Source organism: Pan troglodytes, chromosome 9, assembly GCF_028858775.2.
Source record: "Pan troglodytes isolate AG18354 chromosome 9, NHGRI_mPanTro3-v2.0_pri, whole genome shotgun sequence".
NCBI classification, from domain to species: Eukaryota; Metazoa; Chordata; class Mammalia; order Primates; family Hominidae; genus Pan; species Pan troglodytes.
This window is the reverse complement of record NC_072407.2, coordinates 18,123,437-18,137,925: the sequence shown is the minus strand read 5'-3', so window position 1 is coordinate 18,137,925 and position 14,489 is coordinate 18,123,437. Positions and strand designations below refer to the sequence as shown.

Below are 14,489 nucleotides of genomic sequence, written 5' to 3'. Positions count from 1 at the left end.
AGCATTTTGCAAACATTTGACCACAGAAATCATTTTCCTGCCCATCTATTTCCATTTCCCAAACCATCATTCTGTGGCACATAAGTTTGGAGAAACAGGTTTGAGACAATGCTACCTTTCAGAGGAAAACTGCTTTGGCTGGTTAATACCTTTTATCACCTATTATAACTCACTGAAAGGAGGTCAGGAGGCCAGATAGGAAGTGGCACCAGAGGGCCATTTTGATGGGCAAGGAAGAAGATAGCATCATAAAGCGGAGCTCAGGGCTAATGGAGGTCACACGTGGGTCTCGGGGCAGCCTAAGCAGAGTTTAAGGATTCTAGGTGCTGTATGTTCCGAGAAAAGAAAAAGTGTTAAATTCCAGGTGGAAAAAGTCAAAGATTATCTTCACCTGGTTTGTAATTTTTCTTAACCAGCCCTAATATAATTAGCTCTAGTAGGACAGGGTGGCCAGGAGAATCATCCTATTTGATGAAAATAGAGATTCTAGCAAATGAATCTTTATGGAACACTTCACCAATGATAGTCTATGGTGCTATTGAGAATTCAGATAAGGGATGGAAGAGAGATGATGCAACTTTCTGATGCTCAGTAAAGAACTTTTTTTTTTTTTTCCTGCAATCACACCACAAAGTCTTTGATAAACTGCAGGGAAGGATTCCATGTTTACTTACTTCAGAATCACGCAGCCTGTTCCCGCTGGTGGTGCTATCCAAAACACCTGGATCCGGGTCCTCCTCCGTGGAGTGCTTTCAGTGACTGCAACAGGGCAATTGCTCATAAACTGAGTTTCTTCTTCGTCTATGATCTACGGAAAACCAGTGGGAAATAAATACGTGCAACATCATTTTGAGAGGGCGCTTAAGCTTCTAAGTTGGTACTTCCTTAACTTTATTTTTAAACTTGTCATTTTATGTTAGCAACTCTGTATCCCCAGGCACCAGAATAGTGCTTGGCATAAAGTCCCAGTCAACGCTTGTTGAATGAATTAACATTGTATGAGGACACAGACTGGGCACATCTTTGCTCTCTGGGACCAAATCTTGTGTCAGCACTTTGAGGAATTAACCACTAGGTGATGATCTTGCTTATTTCAATAGAACGACCTGTGTCCCACTTTGGGGAAGAAGGAGGATGGGGGAGGGGTAATCCAAATCAAACACTGCATAGCAAAACTTCATAACTCAGCTACAATTTTATAACTTAAAATGTTAAAACACCCTTTTGGAGGAAGTATAGCAAAGTATATAAAGTATCCCAGCTTCATAGCACTTTTTACTAGCGCAGTTCCTACTTCCTTAATCTGTGCATTGTATTTACTAATCAGTATTCTCCCAAATTAACCATCAAAGTTTCCTATGATGCTACAAACAAGATGGTAGCCTTTCCCATTCCCCAAGGATGTTCCATCTCTTCTCCTGCCTGTTGCTTCGGGGCCTCCTGTGGTATTTCCCTATCCCTCTTGCAGAACTATAGTATATTAGACCTGAAAGGATCTTTTGGGGGAAAGTAATCTAAATCCAATTGGTTTTAAGTGCCAACTCCAATAGATTGGTAGTAGCTGTATCATGAATAGTGTTGAAAGCACTAATAGATAACATTCATTGAGTGTTTAATATGTTCTAGGCACTAAGTTAAGTGCTTTATCTGAATTAATCTTCAAAACACAATCTTATGAAATTATTATACCTATATTGTATTTATTTTACTTTTAAAAATTCCTTTTCTTCTTAGGACAACAGACAAAAGGAATGAAGTACCTCAAACTCCATAGCTTATCATATAATTTTATCACTGGACAAAGCAAAGACCATTTTCTATTACTTTTTATCTTTATACTTTTTATCCTACTTCCACTTTTCCTCCTCTACTTAGCATTCACTCCTAAGTATTTGTGTTGTTCTGAGTGTGTGTGTGTTATTTAGAATTGTTTTGTGTTTTAATGGTTCTTTCATTCAACTTTACACATTTGAGCTATATCATTGTTACTACATGTAAATGTAATTTGTTTATGACTGTTGCCTAGTATTCCATTGCATGCATAGATCACATTTTATGTAACCATTCTTCCAGTGAGGGGCACTTAGTTGACTTCTAGTTCCTTGTCTCCACAAATATTGATGTAATGAAGAACCTCGTGCTGCTGTACTTGTGATCAGAGTTTCTCAGCAAGATTGATAATGTAGTAGGATTGCTAAGTTGTGGGTATAGTCATATTAATTTCACTAAGTACTGCAGAATAGCTATACCTTTTATTCTATCAGCCATGTACTAGTGTTCCTAATTTCCTCCATATCCTCACCAGTACTTGTTATTACTGGACTTTCTAATTGTTTCCAATCTGACGCTTATAATGTAGTATCTTATTTTAATGTTACTACATTTGATCATCTTCACAAATTTATCAGGTTTGCCTTTCTGCAAATTGTCTATTCAAAATCTTTGCCAGTGGATTTTATTGTCTTTTTCTTGCTGTTTTGGGGGATTTTCTAGACATGAATACCTCAACATCTACAAATATCTTTTCCTTTCTGGCACCCAGAGGTTAGTCTTACCTTTGGAATTCTTCATTTAACAGAAATAACTTTCTTCTAGTCAAATTCATCAACTTATCTCCTATGGCTTGCACTTTTATGATCTTGCCTAAAGAAACTGAGATCATACAGATATTCTCCAATATTTTCTTTCATTAGCTTTATAATTTTCCCTTTCACATTTAGGTCTTCAATCCATTTGGAGTTTATTTTTTAATATGATAGAGTAGGGATCCAACTTCACTTTTTAAAAAAACATTAATAAATTTTATTTTCTTAGAGCACTTTTAGGTTCACAGCAAAACTGAGTGGAAAGTACAGGGTTATCCCACATATTCCCTGTCCCTTCACCCCTACACACACATACACACACACAGTCTCCCTCACTATCAACATCCTATATCAGAATGATACATTTGTTACAATCAATGAGCCTATATTAACATATCATTATCCTGCAAAGTCCACAGTTGACATTATGCTGCTCTCCTGGTATTATACATCTTAGGGGTTTTGACAAATGTATAATGAGATGTATCCACCATTGTAGTATCATATGAAATAGTTTCACTGGCCCAGAAATCCTCTGTGCTCTTCTTATTCATCCCTTGTTCTTCCCAACCACTAATCTTTTCTATCTCCACAGTTTTGCCTTTTCCTGAATGTCATAGAATTGGAATCATACAGTATGTAGCTTTTCCAGATTGGCTTCTTTCACTTAGTAATATGCATTTAAGTTTCCTCTCTGTATTTTCATGACTTAATAGCTCATTTCTTTTTTAGCACTGAATGACATCTGATTGTCTGAAAGTACCACAGTTTATCCACTCACCTATGGAAGGATATCTTGGTTACTTCCGAGTTTTGGCAATTATGAATAAAGCTGCTATAAACGTCCATGTGCAGGTTTTTGGGTGGACATAAAATTTTTAGTTCATTTGGGTAAATACCAAGGAGCACAATTGCTGGATCATATGGCAATAGTATATTTAGATTTAACTGCCAAACTGTCTTCCAAAGCAGCTTTACCATTTTGCATTTCCACCAGCAACAATTAGAGTTCCTGTTGTTCCACATCCTCCACAGGATTTGATGTTGTCATTGTGTTGGATTTTGGCCATTCTAATAGATGTATAGTGGTATCTCTTTATTGTTTTAATTTGTAACACCCTAATGACGTATGATGTTGAACATATTTTTATTTGCTTACTTGCCATCTGTATATTTTCTTTGGTGAGGTTTCTGTTTGGGTCTTTTACCATTTTTTATTTGGGTTGCTCACTTTCTTAATGTTGAGTTGTTTGTTTTGTTTTGTTTTGTTTTTTTGAGATGGAGTCTCATTCTATTGCCCAGGCTGGAGTGCAGTGGTGCCATCTCAGCTCACTATAACCTCTGCCTCCCACGTTCAGGCAATTTTCCTGCCTCAGCCTTCCAAGTAGCTAGGATTACAGGTGCCCACCACCACGTCTGACTAAACTTTTTTGTATTTTTAGTAGAGATGGGGTTTCACCATGTTGGCCAGGCTGGTTTTGAACTCCTGACCTCAAGTGGTCCACCCACCTTGGCCTCCCAAAGTGCTAGGATTAAAGGCATGAGCTGCCACGCCCAGTCGTTATTTATTTATTTTTTGAGACAGAGTCCCACTCTGTCACCCAGGCTGGAGTGCAGTGGCACAATCTCGGCTCACTGCAACCCCTACCTCCTGGGTTCAAGTGATTCTCCTGCCTCAGCCTCCCAAGCAGCTGGGATTACAGGCGTGTGCCACTACACCTAGCTAATTTTTGTATTTTTAGTAGAGACAGTGTTTCATCATGTTGGCCAGGCTGGTCTCGAACTCCTGACCTCAAGTGATCCACCTGCCTTGGCCTCCCAAAGTGCTGGAATTAAGACCCACCGCGCCTGGCCCTTAATGTTGAGTTTTAAGAGTTTTTTTTGCATATTTTGGATAGCAGTTCTTTATCAGATACGTCTTTTGCAAATACTTTCTTCAAATCTGTGGCTTGTCTTCTCATTCTCTTGACAGTGTCTTTCACACAGCAAAAGTTTTAAATTTTAATGAAGTCCAACTTATCAATTATTTCTTTCATGGATAATGCTTTTGGTGTTGTACTGAAAAAATCACTGCCATATCCAATGTCATCTAGGCTTTCTTCTGTGTTGTCTTCTAGGAGTTTTATAGTTCTGCATTTTACACTTAGGTCTGTAATCCATTTTGAGTTAATTTTTGTGAGGGGTGTAAGGTCTATGTCTAGATTCTTTTTTTTTTCTACATGTGGATATGCAGTTGTTTCAGCACCATTTGTTGAAAAGACTATCTTTGCTCTATTATATTACCTTTGCTCCTTTGTCAAAGATCAGTTGACTATATTTGTGTGGGTCTATTTCTGGGCTTTTTATTATACTCCATTGCTCTGTTAGACTATTTTTTTACTAATACCACACTGTCTTGGTCCCATCCCTTCTTCCCAACTCTAACAATTATCTCCTTACTCTTCTCTGGATTCAACTTGTGCTCCAACTGAATTGTTCTCATTGTCTTTTAAGCACATTCAAATCTCTCCCATTAAAAAGCTGAGACGAGTTAATGGGTGCAGCACACCAACATGGCACATGTATACATATGTAACAAACCTGCACATTGTGCACATGTACCCTAAAACTTAAAGTATAATAATAATAAAATTAAAAAAAAAAAAGCTGAGACCTTACTTAACTCTTCATCCCCCTCCAGTTACGGTCTTCTCTCTCTCTTCATCACAATCAAATTACTTGAATAAGGTAGCTATACTTACTGTCTTCCCTTCACCTCCTACTTATTCATCAACCCAGTTCTGTGTATTTTCAGGCCACATTGCACTACCAAAATAACTCTAGCTAAGCTTCTGCAATGCTTAATCCAATGGATCCTATGTCATCCTTCTTCTCAACTGACTCTCCTCCCTTGCCTTCTGTGCCATAGCTCCTTCTTGGTGCCCTCCCCCAACTTCCCCCATCCACTCTCTCCACTTTCTTTGGCTACTCATCTTCCACTACTGGCCTTTAAATTTGAATTTGCTCAAGGTTCAGTCGTAAACCCTCTCCTGTTCTGACTTGATTCTTTATCTGTAGGTGATCTCATTCAACTCATGGCTTTAATTACTACCTCTGTATAGATGATTCATTCGTTTATATTTCTAGTGTTGGCTGCTTCTCTGAGTTCCAGGCATGTATCTCCAACTTTCTATCTTTTACTTGCATTTACCTTTTGATATATCAGAAACACCTCAAATCTACCCTGTTAATAACTAACCTAACCATTAACCGTCTTCCCTCTAACCTGGTCCTACTCCAATTGTGCAAGTCGGAAACCCTGGAGGTCACCCATGGCTCTTCCTTGCCTTCATCCTCCATATTTAAATGTTGTCCAGCTTACCTTCCAAATATCTCCTGAATGTCTACCACCATTCTTACTATTACCCTGGACTAAGCTACATCATTTCTTCTCTGAACTAATGTAACATCATTCTAACTGTCTTTATATACTCTCTCGTCTTTCTCCAATTTGTTATCTACACTGCAAGCCACAGGCCTTTTAAAAACACAAATATCATTACAATATAATTATCTCCTTCCTCAGAGTATTTCAACAGCTTTTCATTGCTTTCAGAATCAAGACTGAAATCCTACACAGAAGCTAGTTCCTGCCTCCCTGCCTCTAGCTTCACATTGTGCCATCTCCCTCCTTGCTTCCTGCACTTTGTACACTGGTCATGTGTCTTCTCTTGCCAAGGCCCTGGTCAATTCCTATTTCCAAAGCCTTTTTAAAAATAGTCATCATTTCATCACCACTTTGCAAGGTAGCTGGTACTAATAAGTGTGCACTGTAAGAATGAAGTGTAGTAGGCTGGACATGGTGGCTCATGCCTGTAACCCCAGCACTTTGGGAGGCCAAGGCAGGAGGATTGCTTGAGCTTAGGAGTTCGAGATCAGCCTGGGTAACATAGTGAGGCCCCATCTCTATAAAAAAATAAAAAATTAGCCAGCTGTGATGGTGCACACTTGTGGTCTCAGCTACTTGGGAGGCTGAGGTAGAAGGATTGCTTAAACTCAGGAAGTTGAGGCTACAGTGAACTGTGATTGTGCCACTGCACTCCAGTCTGGGTGACAGAGTGAGACCCTGTCTTAAAAAAAAAAAAAAAAAGAACTAAGTGTACTTGCCTCCTCCCTTTTGTTGTGAGGTTCCTGGCTATATGACTTGGCCACAATATGTGTCTCAGCTCCTTTAATTAGATAATTCCCTGGACTTCCTTCTGAATTTGGACTTTGTTTCCCTAGATGGTTATTAATAGCCTTGATAATAATAATAGCATTTTTCAGCACTTTCTCTTGATGAAGACCTTTACGTATATTATTTCCATTCCCTCAAACACTGAAAAATAAGCATTATTAAACCCACCCCTTAGGAAACTACTGTAATGCAGATGGGTTCAACAACCTGTCCAAAGTCCCAGAATGGCAGAGCTAGGGCTTGAGGTCAGCCCTACTTGGCCATAATGTCCATGCTCTTTCCCCTATGCTACAGTCCCTCCTAATAGTGCCATATCCTTTATGATAGGCAGGAAATTTCTCTCTAGCCAATCCTAGTCCCATGAAACCACATACACTGGACCAACCCACAACAAAAGACCCCACTCCACTCCAACATACACATAAGTACTTGGTAAAAGTGAATAGTACTTTTGCTTCATATTTTCTTAACAGGTTCTTAGACTCTCTTCTGCAGCTTTGTTGACATGAGGGTAGGTTTCCAAACAATGTGATTTTCTTGGACTTGCAGAATAGTGAGTCCAGTGAGGACCCTGTTTGCTGATGGTCGCAGAGAACTTTGGCAGGAATTTTTAATCCTAAGTCTTTAAAATCCTTGGGAAGGTTCTGGGTGACTACAACTGGGAAAGCCAAAAGGCACTCATATTGAGTTAACATTTATTATCTGCCAGGTACCTAGCATGGTCATATCACTGGACCTTTGATAGGAACAGAAGATTTTACAGATGAGGAACTGGAGCTCAGAGTGATCTGTCTGGATTCAGACCCAGGGCTGTCTGAAGCCAAAGTCCATGCTCTCTCCAGGTGAACTCTGACCAAGATCCCAGGGGGACGTAAGACTAAGACCCTTGGCCCAGAAGTGAAACAAAGAAGAATGTTCTCCAATCCATAGAAGCTACCTCAGGTAAATACGGTTGTTTATCCACAACCTCAGTTGCCAGATGGTAATTAAGCATTGAACAGAAGGAGTTATTTCTCTCGATCCAGAGAATCCTCCAAACATTGTTTGCTTCTCAGAAAATATCAGCTTCTTCTGAAAAGCCTTGCACTATCAGAACCTGCTCTCAAACCTCCTGGCAATCCCAAACGTCTCCACACTCGTCATCTAGAGTGGGTCTCAGAATCCTACCGTGTTAGCTACCAACTAAATGGCAGTCATTCATTTCAATCTGTGATTTCTTTTTACCTAAGACAGAAAATTAAAACATATTACAATGGAGTGGTTGTGTCTAGTAATAGTATTATGGGTGATTTTTATTTCCTTTGTATAATTTTTGTGTTTTCTAAATTTTCAACAATGATGATGTATTACTTTAGATGAAGAGGTTATACATTTTTCTTTTTTTAAATAGGATCTTACTATGTTGCCCAGGCTGGCTGTGAACTCCTGGGCTCAAGTAATCCTCTCGCTTCAGCCTCCTGAGTAGCTTGGATGATAGGTATATGCCACCACACCCAGCTTAATATTTTTAAAGGACCTAATTACAACATTCCAATGATAACATTTCTATTTTATATATAGGTTTAAATAAAACTTCCTGGGTTAAGTTTAACTTTAAAGTCACTTTGGGAGAGATTTGCTGATAAGGCAGCTGCTTGACTCCTTGCAAGAGACAGAGAAATCTTAATCTGTGACTGGTTCCCATCCAGCCAGGTGAGACAACCCAGATATCCACCAAGTTTAGACAGGTAGACAAGGTTTGATTTCCCCAATACTTGTCAGCCTATAGTTAAAGCAACTGGTTGGGTATCTGGTCATGAATATGCCTTTTCAAATATCAGGGGCATTTTAAGCTAATAGAATGATTTTTCTAGGCTTCTAAAACTTTTCATTGAACGAAGTCTTAGTCCTAAATCACATGCCATACCCATTTTGAAACCTACATCATGACCCACCTTTACTCTGAGGGTGCCTACTCTTCCCTCAGCCTATTTATGGGCTTTTCTTTTTCAGATCTGAACATACAACCCTTCTTCCCTAAATCTAATCTTGACTCCCCTCCTCAACTCTGATCTGGATTATCTCCCCTTATATGTCACCTCCTCACACTTTCTGGTTCAACAGACATAAGCCTCAAGAGATGAACCTGAACAGCATCAAGGTCCCAGATGAAGTTGCAAGCGTTCTAACACGTGGGTGGGCCATGGCAGTGAGACATCTAGGAGAATACTATTCCAAAGTCCACGTAAGTGGCATCTGGGACATTTGTCCTCAGGAAGCAGAGCCCCAGACACAGAGGTCAGGACTAGTGGTCAGGTCAGGGCTCCAGTTCCCACATGAGAATCAAGGAGAAGTCAGATAATTAGAACAGGAACTTGGAATAGCATCCACAGCAGGAAACTAGTCCCATGAACATGGGCTTGGAGCAGAGTGAGCAGGAGAGGCTAGTCTGAGAAACTGGGCCTTGGGATAACAAGGGACATCTTTTGTGGGGGATGTGAGATGTGATTAAGGAAACAACTCAGGGGACTCAGTGGTCAATGCTGAGGCACCACGACCAAAGGTTCCTATCAGGGATAGTGGTGTGATAACCCCCAGTTGAGGACAGCAGCTTCTGGTCTGGGTATGTGGGTACTGGGTGGGCTGGGCCTGAAGAACAGGGCATTGGGACATCTAAATATGAACTGTTGTGTCAGGGAGTATAGGGGGCACTGAAGTTAGGGACCGGGGTGGGGAATGAGGGAAGACATGTGCTATGACACCACTTTATAAATATTTCTTCTCTAGAGGTGTCATGAGAAGTAGTGTGATAGAGTAAAAAGTAGATGAATGTTTGAGGCAGGTAGATTTGGACTAAATCATGGCTCTGCCACTTTCTAATTAGGTGACTTTGACCACACCAAGCTACTTGACCTCTCTGGGTCTGTTTTCTCATCTGCAAAATGAGGATGATAATATCCATCTTGCTTGATGGACAGAAGGAATAGATGAGATAGTATCGACGAAGCAGCCAGCAGCTGTTAACAGGCCCTCGGTATGTTGTGGTTCCCCTTGTGTGCCGTGCACCCCTCTCCTAACCGGTCGTGGCCCACATCCCCAGAGGGAAGCATTAACACCACAGGCTGGCTAACGTGGGAGGAAGACACTTTTAAGAGGGGAAACAAATAAGCTTCTTATAATTACTCCATAGAGATATTTGTTCATCGTAGAAAATCAGAAAACATAGGGGAGCAAAAAATATGAAACAAACGTTCCTGATCATTCTACCACCCCAAGATAGTTATTAATATTTTGGTGTATATCATTTTAGATTATGCATACATATACATATAAAAATGTAATTCTAAAAGACAGGATTAAAGTATGCTTCCTATGTTATAACTCGTCATTTCACACCATATCACCAACATATTTCTTTTCCATTTAATGTACAATCCCGATAAAATTTGTAATGGCAGCATAATAGCTCATCTTATGTTTGGTCCACATTTTACCTAACAAACCTCAGCACGTTGAACATTTTGTTGTTTACAATTTGGGGCTATTATGATCCCCCTTAGCTAAATTTGACATCTTAAGTTTTTTCTGGAAATGAAATTAATGTAGTTTATTATTGCTGAATCTGCCCAGGAAGGGCTTCCTAACCACTTCAGTAAAACCTGAGAGAGAATCCAAAGAAAATAATCCCAGTCATTGAATCACCTCTTACTAGTTTCCTACGTGTATTTTTTCAATCTGAAAGCCATGGAAGGAAAGACAGTTGCTTTTGTCTTTTATGAAAGGGCTTTCAATATAGATTTTTTAAAATTCAGATTTTGCCCTTATTGCTTTAAAAAGTAAGTTTATCATAGAAACGTTAACCAGGACAGAAAAGTAAAGGAAAAAAAAAATCCTCCACTGTTTGAATAACTTTGGTTTGTTTCCTTCTAGCCTCTTCTCCATGTATTCTTTAAAATTTGTTAATAGCGGTACTGATTTTGTTTATATAATGTGTCTTGTTTCTTTTTCCATTTGTTCTAGGAGCCTCAATATTTTTCCAGGTTTTTCTGAACTTAACAGAAACATAATTTGAATGGCTGCATTGGCTGCGTTATTCAGTGTACTTTTTGTCAGTGGCCTCTCTTCTAAACTGTAAAGATTTAGGCTTAAATCCTGTCCCTTTTCCCTACAAATACCCCCATCTTCCAGCCTAACTTTCACAAAAGTTATAGCATCCTTTTTAAAAATATATAATTTCAACTTCAGGGTGTACATGTACAGGTTTGTTACGAATGATCCCATCACCCAGGTAGTGAGCACAGTACACAAAAGGTAGTTTTTCAGACCTTTCCCCATTTATCTCTTCCTGCTCCGGTAGCCCCTGGTGTCTATTGTTTCCATCTTTATGTCCATATGAATCCAGTGTTTTGCTCCCACTTACAAGTGAGAACATGTGGTATTGGTTTTCTGTTCCTGAGTTAATTTGCTTCGGATGATGGCCTCCAGCTGCAACCATATTGCTGCAAAGGATAGATTTTATTATTTATAGCTATGTAGTATTCCATGGTATATATGTACCACATTTTCTTTATCCAGTTCACCGCTGACAGACACCTAAGTTGATGCCATGTCGTTGCTATTGTGAATAGTACTGTAATGAACATATGAGTGCTTATGTCTTTTTTGTAGAACAATTTATTTTCCTTTGCATATATACCCAGTAATGGGATTGCTGGATCAAATCGTAGTTCTGTTTTTAGTTCTTGGAGAAATCTCCAAACTGCTTTCCACAGTGGCCAAACTAACTTACATTCCCACCAACAGTGTACAAGTGTTCCCTTTCCTCCGCAGCCTTGCTAGCATCTGTTATTTTTTGTCTTTTTAACAATAGCCATTCTGACTGCTGTTAGGTGGTGCCTCGTTGTAGTTTTGATTTGCATGTCTCTGAACTAGCATCCCTTTTTGCATTAGCATCTCTTCAAACGGATTCTTACCTTCATCTTATTCATCTTTTAAAATCTCACTTGCTTTATTTTCTCTTCCCGGGAGTGTACCCTGTGCTTTCCAGACTTGAGAAGCACGTGGGATTGTGGGGGAGATGACGTGGCCATGAGCACCATTGGCGGACCCTCTGGCACTGGGCATGTGGCATCCAATCCACAGAAGTTTAGTCCTGAGAAACACCAGATTGCATTTCTCCCCCAAAAGCAGATTAATCCTCCATGCTATGTGAGTTGTTTCACATATTAGGAGCAAAGACAGCAGGCCAGGCTTGGGAGCAAGGCTGGGCCAAGATGCGTAGGCGCCCTGGGCAGGCTAATAACCTGGCCCCCTTTCAAAACAATATTCTCTAAATATTTGCCCAACATTCATTTGGAGGATAGGCTGAGTGCTGCGTGGGAGGAGGGCAGGCAGACTGCCAGCTCAGCACTGCTCACTCTATTAACCTGAGTAGTTCAACTGCTGCCCTAAACTTGCATACCTCACCCAGCAACTAAGAGACCTGGAAGGTCACTGAGATACCAGCTCTTGTCACTTAAGTGCTCTTGGGGGTTTTCCCTCTACCAGGAGACAATACAAAGTCCTAGGAGAGTCCAACAGCCTATTTATTACTGGTGTGACTCTGGCAAGTTCCTTAACTTTTCTGGACTGATTCTCCTTATGTGTAAAATGGGGACTGATGATAGCATCTACCTCAATGGGCCAGAAGTGTTTATATGAATTCATATACAAAGTTGTTAGAGAAGCTTCTGGCACAAAACCAGTGGAGACAGGAGGCAGCCAAGGGTCCCCAGCAAAACTCCAAATTTAAACCTAAAACAGCCTGAAGGCTGAAAAACCTGACTACACTTCCTGGATGAAGCCACCCTTTCCTGACTGATTCTTTCTGAATAACGCCCACCTGAGCACTGGGAGGATGGGGTGGAGCCTCAGGAAGTTCAGTGGGGAGGAGCCTGGTCTCTCCCATTCCCATGTGGTGACCTGGGATTCAACTTGTGAGGCGGGAAACCTGATAGGAGGACTCTCACTTTGCTGAGAGTTGCTTTTCCTTTTTCCTTTTCACCCGATAAATTCTGTTTTCCTCACCATTCTACGTGTCCACAAGCCTAATCTTTTCCTGATCATGTGACAAGAGCCCGGTTTTAGCTGAACTAAGGAGAAAGTTTATCAACAAAACTATCACTGTGTATATTATAATCACTGTGCATTGATAAATATTATTATTATCATTCTCGTGTCCTGCTTGCTCTCAACAATTCTGGTAAAGACCATTTTCTCCACTGTATTACATTTCCAGCAGCATTTTAGTTCTCTTTACGGACTGGTATCCAGGGTACCAGCCCAGCTGGCCTGCACCTAAATCCAGTTTGGCTTGGGAGCCTCAAGTACAATGGACAGGCTCCAGTAGAACTGGGCACACACATGCTTGTGTGTGTGTGTGTAGGGGTCACTGCCTGAATCATGGTGTAGTCCTCAGTTAGAATAGAAAGCCTCATCTTCCAGGTGAGAATTGGAAGATGCTGAGAAAAGTAGAGACAGACTTCAGGAAAGTGGTAATTTTTCAGGGGTGGGTAATCCTCAATAAGAAAAGAGCTATCTCCTCTAGAAAAACCAGGAAGAGGAGGAGGAATTATCCTTCAAACCAGGTGAAATGTGCTCCTGGAATCCTGAGAGGTAGCATGGGGTAGTGGGGAGAGAACATGTGGACTTTGCAGCCAGCAGACCTAGGTCTGATTTCTGCCTTAGCTACTGAATGACCTTGAGTAAAGTCACCCAACTCTCTGTGTGAGTACACATCCTTATGTGGAAAATGGCTACACATGATGAAAGATGTCCTGTGTACAGAGCCCAGAAGGGGACCTGGAGCTGCTAGATGCTTGATGACCGTGACTTTGAGTTATTGAAGTGACAATCAGAGAATGGGCCCTGGTGGCATCTTGAGTGCCTAGAGCCTAGTAGGTGATTGATGCATATACACTGAATAAGTGGGAAGATTCTCACTGGCTATATGTAAATGCCAGTGAATCTCAGAATATCTAGTGTTTAATAAGTAAATACCCTATATTCTTTTTTAAAATTTTATTTTTATTTATTTTTGAGATAGGGTCTCACTCTGTGCCCTGGCTAGAGTGAAGTGACAAGATCATAGCTCACTATAACCTTGAACTCCTGGACTCAAGCAATCCTCTCTAGTAGCTAGGACCACAGGCACACGCCACCATGCCGAGGTAATATTTTTTATTTTTTATATTTTGTAGAGATGAGGTCTATGTTGCCCAGGTTGGTCTCAAACTCCTGGGTTCAAGCAATCCTCCTGCCTCAGCCTCCCAAAGAGCTGAGATTACACGTGTGAGCCACCAAACCTGGCACAGACTCTACATTCTTGCTAACACTTTGTATCCATTATTTCAAACAATAATCCAGTGAAGTGGGAATTATCCCCATTTTACAGATTCGGAAACTGGGACTAGCAAGTAGGGGGTCTGTATTAATATCCTCCATGACCCCAAAGCTAATAACCGCTGGACTTAACACACTGTACCCTTATTTTTCACATGAGAACCTGCTGTCAGTTTTGACTCAATACTAGAAAATCACTGATAAACAGGTTTTAAAAAATAGAACCATGTAATTGGGGGATTTTTTTCTATGTAGTCTAATGCCTAGGAAATAAATCAGCCTTTTAAGTTTTATATAGCAGTACAGTTGAAATGTTTAATAATTATTGC

The 14,489-nt window shown here is 40.4% G+C and overlaps 1 protein-coding gene across 1 annotated transcript in view; it reads right to left on the bottom strand.

Moving 5' to 3' along the window:
• The window catches only part of SPON1 (spondin 1), a 302,639-nt gene that overhangs the window by 222,649 nt on the left and 65,501 nt on the right, over nt 1–14,489 (bottom strand). Inside the window, exon 3 of the mRNA XM_508295.7 lies at nt 675–808. Coding sequence (XP_508295.3) covers nt 675–808 — 134 coding nt within the window. The remainder of the gene's footprint in view (nt 1–674; nt 809–14,489) is intronic.